Source organism: Lycium ferocissimum, chromosome 2 (assembly GCF_029784015.1).
Source record: "Lycium ferocissimum isolate CSIRO_LF1 chromosome 2, AGI_CSIRO_Lferr_CH_V1, whole genome shotgun sequence".
In the NCBI taxonomy this organism is placed as follows: Eukaryota; Viridiplantae; Streptophyta; class Magnoliopsida; order Solanales; family Solanaceae; genus Lycium; species Lycium ferocissimum.
In genome coordinates, this window is record NC_081343.1 from 38,443,995 (window position 1) to 38,459,286 (window position 15,292).

General features: G+C 34.4%; 1 protein-coding gene across 1 annotated transcript; it reads right to left on the reverse strand.

Annotated features, from left to right (window-relative positions):
* Window positions 1–341: 341 nt before the first annotated feature.
* Window positions 342–8,080, reverse strand: LOC132036520 (uncharacterized). Its single transcript, XM_059426877.1, has 10 exons — window positions 7,902–8,080; window positions 5,866–6,082; window positions 4,803–4,960; window positions 4,554–4,699; window positions 2,103–2,165; window positions 1,911–2,003; window positions 1,420–1,581; window positions 1,196–1,302; window positions 895–1,016; window positions 342–818 (listed from the first exon to the last, which is right to left on the reverse strand). Exons 1-10 carry the CDS (start codon window positions 8,023–8,025, stop codon window positions 562–564), a joined length of 1,449 nt encoding a protein of 482 aa, XP_059282860.1. The 5' UTR covers window positions 8,026–8,080; the 3' UTR covers window positions 342–561.
* Between the last annotated feature and the right edge of the window lie 7,212 nt (window positions 8,081–15,292).

Sequence of the window (15,292 nt, forward strand, 5' to 3'; positions counted from 1 at the left end):
TTGACTTGGAAAGACCAAAAAGTGTGATAAAGATGAGACCGTTTAAAATGAATATAATTGTTAGTAACGAGGAATGACATAAATATAACATTTTAGTTTTCTGCAGTTTTTTAAAGACCTGAAATAAGGGGAAAATTGAGAAAAGATAAATAAGAATGTTGGCTTTAAAGGACTGCCACATCATCTCGCCAATATTTAAGATTCACATATTTATGTAGATGTAGATAGTTACCCTGTGATGATGCTCATTCATGTTCTCCAACAGAATAGTGCATTAAGGTCAGGCAGTGACATAATTGTAATTGGCAATTAAAGTCATCTGCAAATAAAGCATCAAGACATTTACAATGCAAAATGTCATTTCAATTATCCAGTTGTTACATTCAACATTAATGCACGGTGCTTGAAGTATCTGTCCCTTGTAAAAGTCAGTAAGGTTACACTAGCTCAGAGTAATAAGATAATCACACCATAATACACAACTTCCTAAAAAAAAAAACCACTACCTAAGTGAAAAACACGTAACATGTTACAAGAAGTCTGGACACCTAAGCTCCCGCCTCATAGCCATTGGTACCACCTTTTCTGTCTAGCAGTTGCCTCTTTCTTTGGAGCAAGAGTAATCCTATCTGCGTGAGCGACAGCCCATTTGCTAAAATCTGGGGAAGAAACAAGCTCTTCCATAGCCTTCTTTGTGGTTTCTTTAGTTAACTTGTCATACTCATCCTTTGAAAGCTTCTTCCGTTCAGGAGTGTCGTGGAACGTAGAATAGAATGTATCTGTTTCTGACAAGAAGCTTCGTGGCTTGAGAGGAGAACCTGCAGGAAAATACACATCAGAGAAGCTCCAGCTAACAATTCACTTCATACTAATAATTAGCTTAGGCTAGCTAACCTTGGCTGATTGTGTCATTTAGATTTCTCTTGAAAGTCCTGGAATCATATGGCCCTTTAATCGGTGATGTGTACGAATCCTGAGATTCCCAGGGATAACTCATGTCTATTTGTGATAAATTCCTGCTTTTCATAAAAACGAGGTGTAAAAATACGAAGTGACTGCCATAGTGAAAGTCTTCCACCCATATGCATAAGTCATAACAATAGAATAAAGCGACCAGACTACATAAACATCAATGGAAAATATTGGGAGAAAAGATGCTAAAAGATTTATTTTATTAAAGAAACGGCAGACTCACTTGAAAAAGCGCAGAACATATTTGGGACGGAATAATCTCCTCAAGATTGATGAGATCAGAATTCCACATATCAACGCCTCGATAGACAATAAAGGATCCACAGAACTCTGAAGAACAAATAAAGCTACGTCAGTGCCCAATAAAACTCTGGTAAGGGATATAGACTAACAAAATTGTGAACTTGAAGGATCAAACAGATTCGTAGTATTATAATAAATGGAAACCTGAAGAACCAACGCGGCAGCAACAATTCGAATGGACCAACCAACAAATTGAGACACTCCGGTGTCAATCGATCCATCTTCTGCAAGTACAAGTTTGTGAACAACCCAAAACCCCAACCAAGCTCCAGCAATCACGAGGAAAAGCAGCAAAAATATTGCCAGCTGCAACAAAAGACAGTCCATGTCATCCAAAATTCTCTGGAAAGTATCCTCAGTGCAGAAACCAAACAGGTTGCACTTATGAAAATCCAATCATCTTATTGTGAAATAACAGGAGGAGTTAGCAGCATATGCTTTTCAGACGTTAATTTTTGACACTTAACTTATAGAGGCACTCAACATCAAGTTAGATGAGGTAGATTTTCATTGGCATGAGAACCCTTAGCAAAAAGGTTTTCCTAACAGGCACCCAGTAACGAAATGAATGGACGAACCCCAAAGTTCCAAAGAATAAGGCAACTAATAAAACCAATAAAAAGGAACTTACATACAGGGTTGTACATGTCTTCACCAATACCAATCTCGTTAAGTATTGAACGCAACATCTGTGGCACATAGCTTAGAATGAAAGATCCTACACCAATCTGCACGCAAAAACATGGCAACTCTTAGTAACAAAATTTGAAAGGAATGACATAAAAAATAACTGCTAATAGTATGCTTGTACTAGCAAAGATACCCACCATGGATGAATACAAGAATATTGCTAGTGAACTCTTCCTACCAGTCGGAAGAAGCTTCATTCCCTGTCATTAGAAGTACCAAACTGTCAATCAGAAAATTTCAACATAGAAGCCTGATATACACCTACATGTTTGTTTTTCTTGATAGGGATGATATATACCCACATGTATACATATACAAACATTCATACATGGTATACAGCTGCTATGCACATAGCTCAAGATAAAATATTGAACATTTTCTGATTAGTTAACATTGCTGACGATGATATGTGTCAGAGATTGGGTTGTTAGATGGAATAATGCTTCTAATGCAGTGTTATCAAAAGCGAAAAGCGCAAAAAAGCTCTAAGGTCAGCTGGGGCTTTAAGCGCAAAGCGCAAATAAAGGGTGAGCTTTAATGAAAAAAGGCGCAATGGTGCGAACATACAAAAATATATATGTATAGTCCAAGACTAATAACAATAAGCATGAATAACAAATATATGGGCAAAGTAATTGTAAAAACATTACGATAAAGTGAAATATCAATTACTGGTGTCATCTCATCAAGAGAGGCTCATTGGCAAGGAAAAGTATGTCTTAGAGCCTTGATGATGACACTTGATGCGCACATAAAGCGAGGCGAAGCGCTCAACATGTTTTGAGCCTTGCTTCAGGGCTTAAGCGTGCCTTTGACAACACTGTTCTAATCTATATTGCTCAGACTCTTCAAAAATGGACACGAATGCTTGTCGGATCCTCCAAAAGTAGTGCATTTTTGAAGGATCCGACACGGTTGCGGCATCATTTTTGGAGAGTCCGAGCAACATAGGTTCTAATGTAGCATTCATAATTGTAAATAAGGCGCCCTAAATTTCTTGATTGGCTCCAAGATTGGAATATATCTTTTTATTATGCTAAACTATTTTATTTTTATTTTTATGAAGTAATGTGTTTCATAGATACGCATCAAGAAGATGCAAAGTTACAGGAGGCTAATTACAAAAGACTCTCTAAGACTTCAAGTGCACTTTAAAAGATATCTTGTACATCTCTAAAATGCTAAAATCTTCGCCTACGTCAACACAACTATAGACTGCAAGCTTCCACTTCAAGTTGAATCAATTCATATGGAAAAGAAAATCACATTTAAATGTTTTCTCATCCCACATGGCTCACGACGACGCCATCTGTCAATTTCACGACTGTAAATGGTATCACTTAAAAGCTATTTAGCTTTCTTTAGTGGCAAATCCATTTCATGTTAGTTATTACTCAGAATTATTTCATGTCCTGTCCATATGCTCTCTAGTTCTGAATAGCAGAAATTATTATCCAGTTTCCAACATTTCATAATTATTATATTGCACTGAAGTAAGAATTAAAATGAGAGTTTGTATTACTTTTATTATTTTGATATATTCTACATATACTCCTACTGTTCAAATTAGATGCTACTTATCCTCGTTTTTGTTGGGATTGGTTGTGCCTACTTATCCTTGTTTTTTGTTGGGATTAGTTTTGCCTACTTATCCTTTCTAATGGCCCCAAAAAAATGCCATTTCTCCAAAGAGGACATAATAACCAATCTTACATGATAAAAGTTATGCAAGACCTAGTTATACCCTTCACAACATTATCTCCTCCCCACCCGCCCAACACCTCCATTCCCCACTCCATCCCACCTTCATTACCCCATAGTGTTATTGCTAGATTACATATAAATGCTTTGGGTTAATCTTCTTTTGCTTACTTACCAAACATTAGAAAATAAGTAAGAAACCCGCTTATTTTCCAAGAAAACATTTTCCATGAACGACATTTTCGTTCCTACCAAACACACCCTTAGTCAAATATACTATCCAAGGAAAAAAAGGATACTTTCCAAGTCCAAATCTCAGGTAACAAAGAACAAAAGAGCATAATAACCTTTCAATTTTTTGGATATCTCATTTTTATCTCCTTTGTAACGTGACTTCAAGTGATTTATCAACAATATTAGCAATCTTGTTAGCTTTCTTCCTTTTTTTTTTTTTTTTTGAGACTTGCAACAGTAGCTTTCTTCTTTTTTTCCCGCCAACATTTGGGTGATTTTTGCATGTTACAGATCTATCTTCAGTTCACACACGATTTTTTGTAAAATACTATTGTGGAGCTTTAATAGTGGTACTCTGCAGTTTCCCGTTGCAAAGCAAATTTCATTTCAAGAAAAATATTATCTCACATGATACCATTGAAAAAAGTAGTTTCGCTTCTGAAATCAACTGAAACAGTTCACTTTGTAAATTTGAACTAAAATATCAAGATTTGTAACTGAAAAGACAATCCCAACTAGACCACTCATTCTTCTTTAATATAAAAACCAGAGAAGCTAGCAATCCTGGCAGAGGCCCTTTTTTTGCACTCAGAAAAGGGACAAGTTTACAAAAGTATGAATACTTTTTTGATAATGCAAGGGTACAAAGTTACCTGGAAAAGAACCATCAGTATCACAAGAAAAACCCCTACTGCCATTCCACCACCATAGTAAAATACTAGAGACTTGCTAAGGAAGGATGCCAGAGTAAGTAACAATATCCCCAGTACCAGAAACACAACACGATACAAAAAAAAATCTGCACAAAAGGATATTTAAGGTTACTTGATTGAGTTAAAATACCAAAAGCCAATAAAACTGAAAAAAGAAGTTAATTTCAGATTGGCCCAGGGAGAACAAACCTTCATTCAGCGAGACCTGAAAAGTTCCCATAGATGAGCTTGCCATCCTAATATCCAAGAACTTGTGATCGAAAGGTGACATTGATCTCACCCATGAACCCTTTGTTAGTTTCATCCATTGGTCTGGCGAGCACATCCCAATTGCAAGGGAATGATTCCTGCAAAGATGATAATGGCCCTTAACAATTTATAAACATCACATCATCTAAGACAGTCAAAAGATGAAGTGGAGCGCCTATACCTATCTGACTTTCAAACAGTATCCAACTCTCTTTAGCTGCCTTTTGTAATCAGATGACATTTCAGTTGGAGAAGTTTCATATTAAGAGCTCAAAAAGCATAAACTTGGAAGCAAGAGCAACATCATTAGACAGGTCATACTAGACGTTCTGTTATGCTTTCGGATAAAAGGGTCATACTAGTACTAAGCCACCCTTATCAGCCATCACCTTCAGTTTAGCCATTATACTACACAAGAGAAAGGGTATAGATTTTACTTTTCGAAAAAACATCCCTCAAATATAAATATTTAACACGTAATAAAGCATCCAATTCTCAGATATCCATCAGACCAACTAAAAAAAGTGACAAGGCATACAGACACAACTTTAACGAGTACCAACAAATATAAGGGAAGGTGGGACATGAATTAACATATCATGTGATTTCTTTATCACATAACTCATTGCTCTGTAGAGGGCTGGGTAAGATTAATAGAAGAAAAATGATAGACCGTACGCAGACATTATATATGTTTCTGACATTACCTTGGTGTATTTAATAAAAATATCTGATCTATAAAATAAAGAAGAACACAATGATTTACCAATAAGAAAGACAGCCAATGAAGTAAATATATCAAGTTGTCAGCAACTCATCTATTATGATTTTTCTTATTGAGAGAATCAAATAATGTGATTTTTCACAATCATAAAAGCCATCATGCTAAAACTACTGGTCAGCAGAAGAAATGAAATATGCTACAAGAAGCGTCAGTTGGTGATATGGATTTTCATTTGTTCTTCAGTTTAAATAGCAAAGAAACAAATGGTTAGTGGCTCACCTATGGAAACAGACCTCAGCATTAGGTAGACGCCCACTTGGATTCAGATATGATACATTCACTTTTACTGAATGGGCATACTTCCTCAGACTTTTTAGCCTTGACAAGCCATGGATATTAACTCTCTCACAAATGACTTTAGTTCCTGGCTTAGAGCCAGGAGAGTTTTCCACTACTATTCCTGGAGATATCTGCAGCGTGGTAGATTGAGATACAACTGTCGAACACAAAAAGAAAAGGAAATTATAATGAGTATAACCAGCATCTAATCGTTCAAAAAAAAATACCATTTCAAGGTATAAACATGTTATAATGTTTTGCAGGAGCTCATGCTTGGCTCTATGCTCTACTAACAGCTATTCAAAGGGAACACTAAAAACTCTATACAACTCTTTTCACCTAAGGATCACCTCTGACCAGAAAGCCAATCCTAAACGTTGGATTTTATGCACGGGCAATGAGGAACTAACCACAGTAAAGAAGGAGATATCAAGAAGAACAACAAATACTTGCTGGGTAAGCTCTCTCTAGACACGAAATAGGGATTTCAAACATCCAAGCGAACTCAAAAAAGATATAGCACAATATGGGAAAGTACTTGACCATCAAATACAAAATAAAATAAACAAAGAAAGAAAGAACGTGCTAGTACCAATTCCTGAGGTATCCCAAATCAGTGTTACAGATATTTGAGAAGTAATAACCACAAGTTAACTAAAGTGAGAAGTAGTTGGGGATAAAAAAAAAAATAAACAACCCAGCCCAGCTAGCTGTAGAGCTTAGGAATCCCTTTCTTATATCATATACAATCTACCAGTTCTGATAAGCAACAAACAGCCTATTATATTTCTATCCTTTTGGGACAACATGGCAAATATAAATGTTTCTCAAGATGTTGGGGCAATGTTTTGACTTTTCTGTTGTAACCAGCAGCTCTTTGTAATTTTCTCAATGCTCTAGCACACCCTTGTTGCTAGCAAGGCGAATCCAGGATTTAAACTCTATGGGTTCAATCTTAAGATTCTTAGCGTTGAACCCATTATATTTTTAAAGTTATGATCCATATCTACTATATGTTGCTACAATCTTAGTAATTTTTTACACATAAATTAATGTTCTGCGTCGGAAGTTATGGGTCCCTACCTATAATGCTAGATACACCTCTGGACTTATTGGTCATCCATATATTGAACATTACCCCCAAAAAGAAGTATCGTCTCAATATCTCAGTTTTGACAAGCAACAAGCAAGCCTAACTATTAGCAACAAAAAATTGTATCTTTTTCTACTTTAACGCATCAGAAAGAACCTTCTCAAAATTCAAATACAGTCTTCTTAGAATTATTTACGCAAACGAAAGGATATTGAGGATGCATTAAAACTGATTCCAATTAGTTTGGAATTAAAGGCATAGCTTCTGTAATTGTAGTAATTTACAAGGACTACAACCCTAACAGATTGTTTGGATGGCTGTTACCTATCGTATTGTATTGTGCTGTTAGTATACAGTGTGACCGATTTGGTGTGATCGCGCCGTTCCCTTATTTTTTTTTTCTTTACTAAGTATCTAATAATCCAAGTTATCCTTTACCCTATCTTTTTTATAAAAATAGCTCAACCCCGTACCATGCTTTTCTTGTAGTTCTATTCTTCAAATTGCTGATGTGTAAGATTATGTAACCACTCAAAACGATACAATCTCTGCAAACAATGTATTCATGAGAACAATAACAATACAACACAATATAATGTCCGTGCCAAAAAGAATTACCCCTTTCTAAATTCAGAAACAATTTACCTTTATGCAATTATTTATAACCACACAAAATATATGTGACAGCACAAGTGTAAAAATCTTTCTCTTATTTCTTATACTCTGTGCCCAATCACATAAATTGAAACGGATTATAATATACTACGAAAGGATAAGGTAACAACCATCCAAACAAGGTGTAAAGCAAGAGTCTTTAAGTGTCGTAATCTTCATCAAAAAAAAAGAGAGAGATAAAAGAATGTTTTGAGAACCCTAACGTTACCTAAAGAAAGTTCATTAGCACAGACTATGGAGGTTGATGACGTGGAACTTAATGCGATGAGGGGACAGAGAATTAGAGCAAATACTCCATGCCAAGAAATTGCTATATCCATTGCTTTTGCCATTCGAGTAGCAAGGAGGAGGAATTCAGAGCGTTTTTATGGAGGAGCAAACTGAAAATACCAAGTGCTTTGGGGGCATTTATCTGAAAAGAATTTAGGATTGGGCTCGGGCTCGGGCAAGCCCAATTTAGAGGATCCTTTGGGCCATTGACAGTAGACAGCAAAATCCAGTAAGGGATAGAAACACAAATAGACGGGCCCAGTACTAGAGTTTACTTTTAGTTGGCCTTACAAACTTTATTCATAAATTATTTAAGCAGCAAGTTAAAAAAAATGGAAAGAGAAAACAATCCCTCTAGGACTGTTAGCTAATCATGCATCATCTCCAAATATCAATTCCTAAAATTTCTCCAACAATTACATCATTTCATTATCTTCAAAACATTTGTTCCAAAACTTTGGTGAAAGAAGCCATTTTTTTTACCACATCTTCACCAAAAATTCGGAAAATTTATATGCGTATAATAAATGTATAAATCAATTTATAATTAATATATAATGTATAAAACAATGTATAATCAGTACATAACGTACACACACCGATTATACACATATTATACAATGATTATACATGAATTACACAATGTATAAATGACTTCACCAACAATTACATGTATAAAATCGGTGTATAATCAGTATATAACGCATACACACTAAATATATAATATATGTATATTTATTATACAAAATTATACACAAATTACACAATGTATAAATGACTTATTTTCTCTGTCTCTTATCTTCTCTGAAAATATACATATTATACAATGATTATATAACGAACGATAGTGAAGGAAGACCGAAGAATCTAGTCGGACAAAATCACCAATCTTCCATTGTTTCTTCATCTTCGTACGATTAAAATCGCAAGACGTAAAAAATATGAAAACACTATTGAAGGTAATGGGCAGTGATACAAATTATCAAAGAGAAAGAGAGATTGTAGGGAATGGGTGAACTGTGAAGTAAGAAGTGTGCTTTAGTGGAAGAGAGAGAAATATGGTATATGCTTAATGAAAAACATATCCCTAAATTAAAGGAAGAAAAGGTTGTTTGAGAGAGAGAAAACGTAGGTTTAGACTTGGCTAAAAAAGGTTATTCAAGTACTTAGAAAAGTTAAAGTCGGATGGTTTTGAAAAAGTAGGGTTATTTTTAGTTTATTGTCAATATGGGTTGTTAATCTTAGTTAATTTCTGATCAAGTAATTGGCCTTCAAATGTAATGGTCTTTAATTTTTGTCCTTCAAAATCGGACTTATGTCTATAGGGGCATAAGTTCTTTAAGAGCGCAAGCATAACTTGTGGATATTATAATGCGTAACTTATGCCCCTATAGGCATAAGTCCAATCTTGAAGGACAAAAATTAATGACCATCCCATTTGAAGGCTAAAAATTAAAGACTAACACAAAATAGGAACAAACGTGCAAATGACCCCAGGAAAATTGCCATTTAATTTGTGTCCGTTTTTTAAATTGTTTTTGCAAGTTTATCTGTTTGGAAATACTTCAGACATACGTGACTGAAGATGAAAATTTGAATCTAACTTGTGGCCTTGTGAAAGCCAAATATTGGACATTTTTGCCTAAAGTTTGGTATGGCTTGCAATGACAACTTCATATATTTTTTATTGAAGTTGTGGACTTGACAAGGCCAAATTTCGGATATTTTTTACTGATAATTAACCTGACTTGCCAAGGCTAACTTCATACATTATTGACTAAAGTGTATGTAAAAATTGGCTAAATTTTCAGTTATGTGTGTTTAATTTATTTTTATTTTGCCAAAAAATAATAATTTGTACTTCAAATTTAATAATCCAACATACGATTCAACACCCAAATCTACTTCGGAAGTTCGGATAAGCTCAAATTTAAAACATAAGTTTCATATATCATAAAGAATAAATATCAATCATCAATTTGTCAAAACAACAATAAATCTAACAAACTCATTTTACAGTAATGGTGATTTACCATAATTTTCAAAATCCATTTGATTTAAACTCACTTTTATATTTGAAATTTCTTCAAAGCATTATATTTCAATTGTTATAAATTCAAATACACTATTGCACAACTAAGAAGAAGAAGAAGCAGTAAGCAGCTCATCTGAAGTTATTTAATATTGGCTACCAGTTAAATTTTTTGTTAAAACTAAGTATAGATTAAATGGGGGCAACCAAATAGGGTGCTCTGAGAAATTTTTACAAAATTTTCAGGAATTTACGTGGGGTGTACTACTTAAATAAAAAATTCACGGTGTATCCTATTTGGACATCGTTCTTTAATCCGTATCTATTTTTAAAAAATTATTGCATGTTTTTCCAACTTTGAAACATCCCAAATATGCGGTATTTGAAGTTAGACTTGTTAAAATCTAACTTCGGATATTTTATGACTTAAGACATTTTCACCCGAAGTTCAAGCAAAAATGGTTGAACTTTAGCCATATGTGCAAAGGATTGAATTCAACCATATATGAATGAAATTAGGCAAAAATGACTGAACTTTAGCCATATGTGCCTGAAGTTAAGGCAAAAATACCTGAACTCAGCCATATGAAACTTCGCTCTCAGCATGTCTGAAGTTGTCTTGAAGTAGGTAGTTTTGCAAGATTTTATACACTATGACCATGACTTAAATGACTCAAAACAGAATATATGTGAACTTTGATCCGTGCCTAAGAACACCCATTAACACGAGTTCAACAAATTTAAATTCTAGCCTGAAAATTGATTATTCATCCTCCTCCTTCTCATTGCGTATTTGATATTGTAATTATATGATGTAAATTCATTAAGTCAATATTATATACTCTTGATGATGTGAATTGGTTTGGATGGAAAAAGTTGAAGAACACCATTATTGGACTTTTTGACGTTGAAAAAAAAATTAATGAAAAAGATAAAGTGGGTCTATTCATTGTTGAAAGTTCAGGTTGAATCTAACAATTAAATATTCTTGGTATTGATATTAGAAGGTTGTATATCAAAGTTAGAGTTGATTTGGATCAATTTTGAAACAAAACATGTTGGTAAATTTTTACACAAGTTATGGTGACGATAAGGATTTTGCCGCTAAGCCTGACATATCGCTAGGATTTCAGCCACAAATACTGACAAGATCTTGACAATTCATCAAAATTTTTGGTCAAAATCCTTACGCGCACCATAATTGATGTTAAGACGAGACTTGCCCAGTGTAAAAAATAAAAATCATGTAGACTCGCTAGGATTTTGCTCCTGACTATGACACAAAGGTTTTGTTTCCTAACGATCACCATAACTTGTTGTTAAGACAAGTCTTTTCCAATACCAAATAAAAGTTTTGGAAACTCGCTAGGATTTTGCTCTTGATTCTGGGGAAAAGATTATTATTAAACTACTTTCTAAAAAGGCAAATCACCCGAGAATTTCCGAGAATTATGAGTATAGACACTTTTTACGCTGCTAATTAAAAACTCACCATCTTAAAAGTAATCAACTTTTAGCTACTTTATAAATAGTTCAACACAAAACCTCATAAACTAAACACGGTAGGGATCTAGTAGCTCAGTTGGTTGGCTACCTGAACTTTCACCTTGTTGGTGAGGTTTCGAATCCCTCATGTTGTAATCCCCTCCCCTATTTTCCCTTCCCTTACCCCCTATGTAATAAAAAAATAAAAAAAACTGAACACGAAAAACCTAGCTTCTTCTTCTTAGGTTGTTCTTCTTTGTCACATTCTAATTCATGTGATTTAGGCTGACTGCCGTGTTATTTTAAATCTCAATGTCCACAGTTGTAAGCCTTCAGTTGAAACTTTACACCACATAAATTTTGAAGCGATTGCTAACACAGATCAACTTCATATGAAGAATACTTTGAGAATGTTAAAGGTTTAATCATATCATTGTAGTAGCCACAAATATGTGAAAGCTAACAACGATCAAAGTGACTGACATGGACAGCTCAATAGATACCTTAATAAGAGGTCTAAAGTTTAATAAAACTAGCTTATTCATGTGTCGCAGTGCATCTCGTGCTTCGCACAAGCATTCCTTGTCATTTAGTGAAAACACACACACACACATATATATATATATATATATTGCTAGAGTATGTATTAAATATACAATAAAATGAAAATAAAATTAGTACAAGCTTAAAATGATAAAGGATGATCCTATTTCATCAACTTGATAGTTAAAATTGTGAAGATAATATTATAAATAAGAATAGGTTGGATTATGTATTAGATAGGCTTAATTGATTAATTGAATAGAGAAAAATGATTAGATAGATATGGTCGATTAGCTCAGTAGAGAATACTAAAGGATAAGAGAGAGAAAAATTATTAACTATTAATATATAAATAGAAGACTGAAAATTACATATTAAACAATAACGAATTTTGAGGCCTAAAATTTTACTAGCCCTAAAGCAAGTGTTTCTCTTGCTTGGGGCTGAGTTGGTTTTGACTTCTGATCCAATTGTAATTGCACCTGATCCTCTATTTTTATACTCAAAATAAAATGGGTAAACTAAGGTCCTCCCTATAGATTCAATCAATCCATTTGGATTTATAAAATGGTCAAAGGTAACTTTGCATGACTATATTTCCAGAGAAACCATCACATTGTCGACCTGAATATGTAGTAAGGTTATCTATTTTTTTCAACTCCAGAATTGCTTTTAACGTGCAATTTTGCATTAGTATTCTAGTTTTCATGTCACCAGATTTTTTTTGTTGTGCTGTAATTGTATATATTGCTTGGTAACGACAGGCGTGCTTCAATTAAGATCCTTTGAAATATGGTTGTTGCATTATCACAGATGAAGTCGATGATGCAAAATATTTCACAATCCATGTCGAATTGTCCGCTTCTTTTTGTGTATATACGGTGTCTTGAAAGTCATCGAGACGACACTTATAATAGGTAAGTGAATCCGCTTCTGCTCTTAATGCTACTGCCTGTTACTTTTCCAATAACTATTCTCTCAAAACGGTGGAAATACATGTGAAGTTTTACGGACAAAATGGCTTTTGAATGGGACATTGGTTGGAATGATCATTTGGGTGTGAAATGTGTTGCCATAATAGACAATACACTACATTTTCTTAATTAGTTGCTCTAACATTAGAAAGTTCCATCTAAATATTTCTTTTGATTTTGTCAAGGATTGCCATTCCAAATTGAACGAATGGATTAAAATTTCTGTGGAGAAAAATGTGCTCTTGTGCTAAAAAAAAAAATTGAATCAACCTCCTGTATAAGTTGCCATAAGTTCTCTATAATAGTCTTATAAAACTAGAATGTTGTTATTGTAGCATATCAGAAGATTCTGTAATAAATTGAACATCACTGAAGAGTTTAGCACTGTATTATTCAATCCTTGGGGAGGGCGTCGACCAGGGGCTAGGTTAGGGAATTGAGTAGGGATCAATCTAATAATAAATTTAAGGGAACTAGCCCACCCCACGACCCCCTAGGAAAATGATGTGTTTTAATGAGCCAGCAGTGGTGTGTTAAGATAAAAGTCACTTGACACTTTTAGAATTAAGTTATTAATCATGGTAATAAAAAAATATTGAATTTGAGCTGAAAGATAAAAGTGTTTGAATTAAGATAAAAAATGAATTTGAGTTGCAATAAAAATAATTTAAACTTAGATTAAATAATTGGATTTGAATTTGAATTGAAAGATTATAAAGAATAATGTGGTTCATGTTAACTTTTATCAAGTAGGTAATTATTTTCACTGGTTAAATACTTGAAAACGACTTTAGATACAATTCTCATAATTTTCACGTCGATTTAACGAGGATTAACACTAGGATCATCATTCTAATTCTTAGATTCGAAGAATCAAAGTCGAGAGCGATTGAAGGAAATTTTTGGGGAATCTTCAAGAGGCAAGTACCTTGCTTTTTTTTTCTTTTTTTTTTTTCACTAAAAGCTTCACATAACAATAACATTTGAAAGAAAGTCAAGTATCTCAAGAAAATTTACAAACTTAGCAAGTTGTTTTTCCTCAAAACTAGACCAAATAGCACCAAATTGCAAGCTAACAGTACCTAAAGCAATAAAAAAAAAACTATGGGAATTCACTAAAAGCTTCACATAACAGGAACATCAAATATCATCCTATACTCCATCTACCTCCGCCTCACCCTTATCTCCATCTACCTCCGCCTCACTAGTATCACCATCTACCTTCCTTGATTTCTCCACTTCATCCAAAAGCTTTCTTACAATACGAGGTAGATTGGCTTCAAGTGTGTTAAGATCCTTTTGAGTATTCTTTACGTGCTTTTCCAACTCCATTGAGATTATTGCCCTTAAATTAATCATCATCTTTGATTTGACTTATTCCATCTTTTCATACGCCACAATCTTCTCCATATTTTTTGAGTTTTATTAGAGTTGCTTTTGCATTGGGATGATTGTTTCATTCATCAATTGATTTTTTTTTTTGTAAAGAAATACCACGGTAACAACAGTGACTTGAAAAGAGTTGCCAAAAAGGTTTGTAGTCGATTTCAAAGCAATTTCCTCCGTAGTACTCAAGTACTTGGGTCTTTTTTGGGCTAAACGCATGGCCATCATCCTTTTTGTCATAGTGTTTGAACTTCTCATGTTTCCAACTTCTTCCTTCATAGCCACTTTTGATCTACCCTTGATCAAATACCTAGTAAGCTCAAGAACTTTTGGATGTGCCTTGGCATACTTCTCAAGCCTCTTGAAAAGAGGCTCCATGTCACACCCCGACTTTACTAGGGTGTGATAGGCACCCGACCCCATATTTGGAGCCGAGCGAACCCGCTGACTCTTATTACATACATACTTTCTTAGGATTCTTAGATTAATCAAAAATAGAATACATGGTAAAACTTCCAAAATCTTTTTGTCGTTTCTCAAATTAAACACAATCAGAAGCATAAGGACTTCAGAATATACCGTATAATAAAAGCACATCGAAGCCAGTGGAACCATTTTCAAAACCGACACTCTAGACCCACGACTCGTCCGCAAAGTCTCTAACCGCAATCGTAAAATCCTAGCATACAAGCTCGACTGCTACACCCGCAGCAAACGTGAGCTCGCCAATTACGCCGGAACATCTTCTATGCTAACCTCGCATCATCCAAGCGCGTACCGCGCAGCATGAAACGCAAATTTCGAAGAAGAGGGGTCAAAAGACGAACAACAACCGAGTATGTAAAGCCCGAATAGTAACATAGTAAGAAATGTACATATGAACAATAACCGCATGGAAACATAGAACAT

Excerpts from the sequence above, each read along its gene's own strand:
- LOC132036520 (XM_059426877.1), bottom strand. The coding sequence starts at position 8,025 with ATGGCAAAAGCAATGGATATAGCAATTTCTTGGCATGGAGTATTTGCT. Across the intron at positions 4,961-5,865 it reads GCTGAGGTCTGTTTCCATAG|GAATCATTCCCTTGCAATTG; the intron begins GTGAGCCACTAA and ends TCATCTTTGCAG. Across the intron at positions 4,700-4,802 it reads TCAGGTCTCGCTGAATGAAG|ATTTTTTTTTGTATCGTGTT; the intron begins GTTTGTTCTCCC and ends CCTTTTGTGCAG.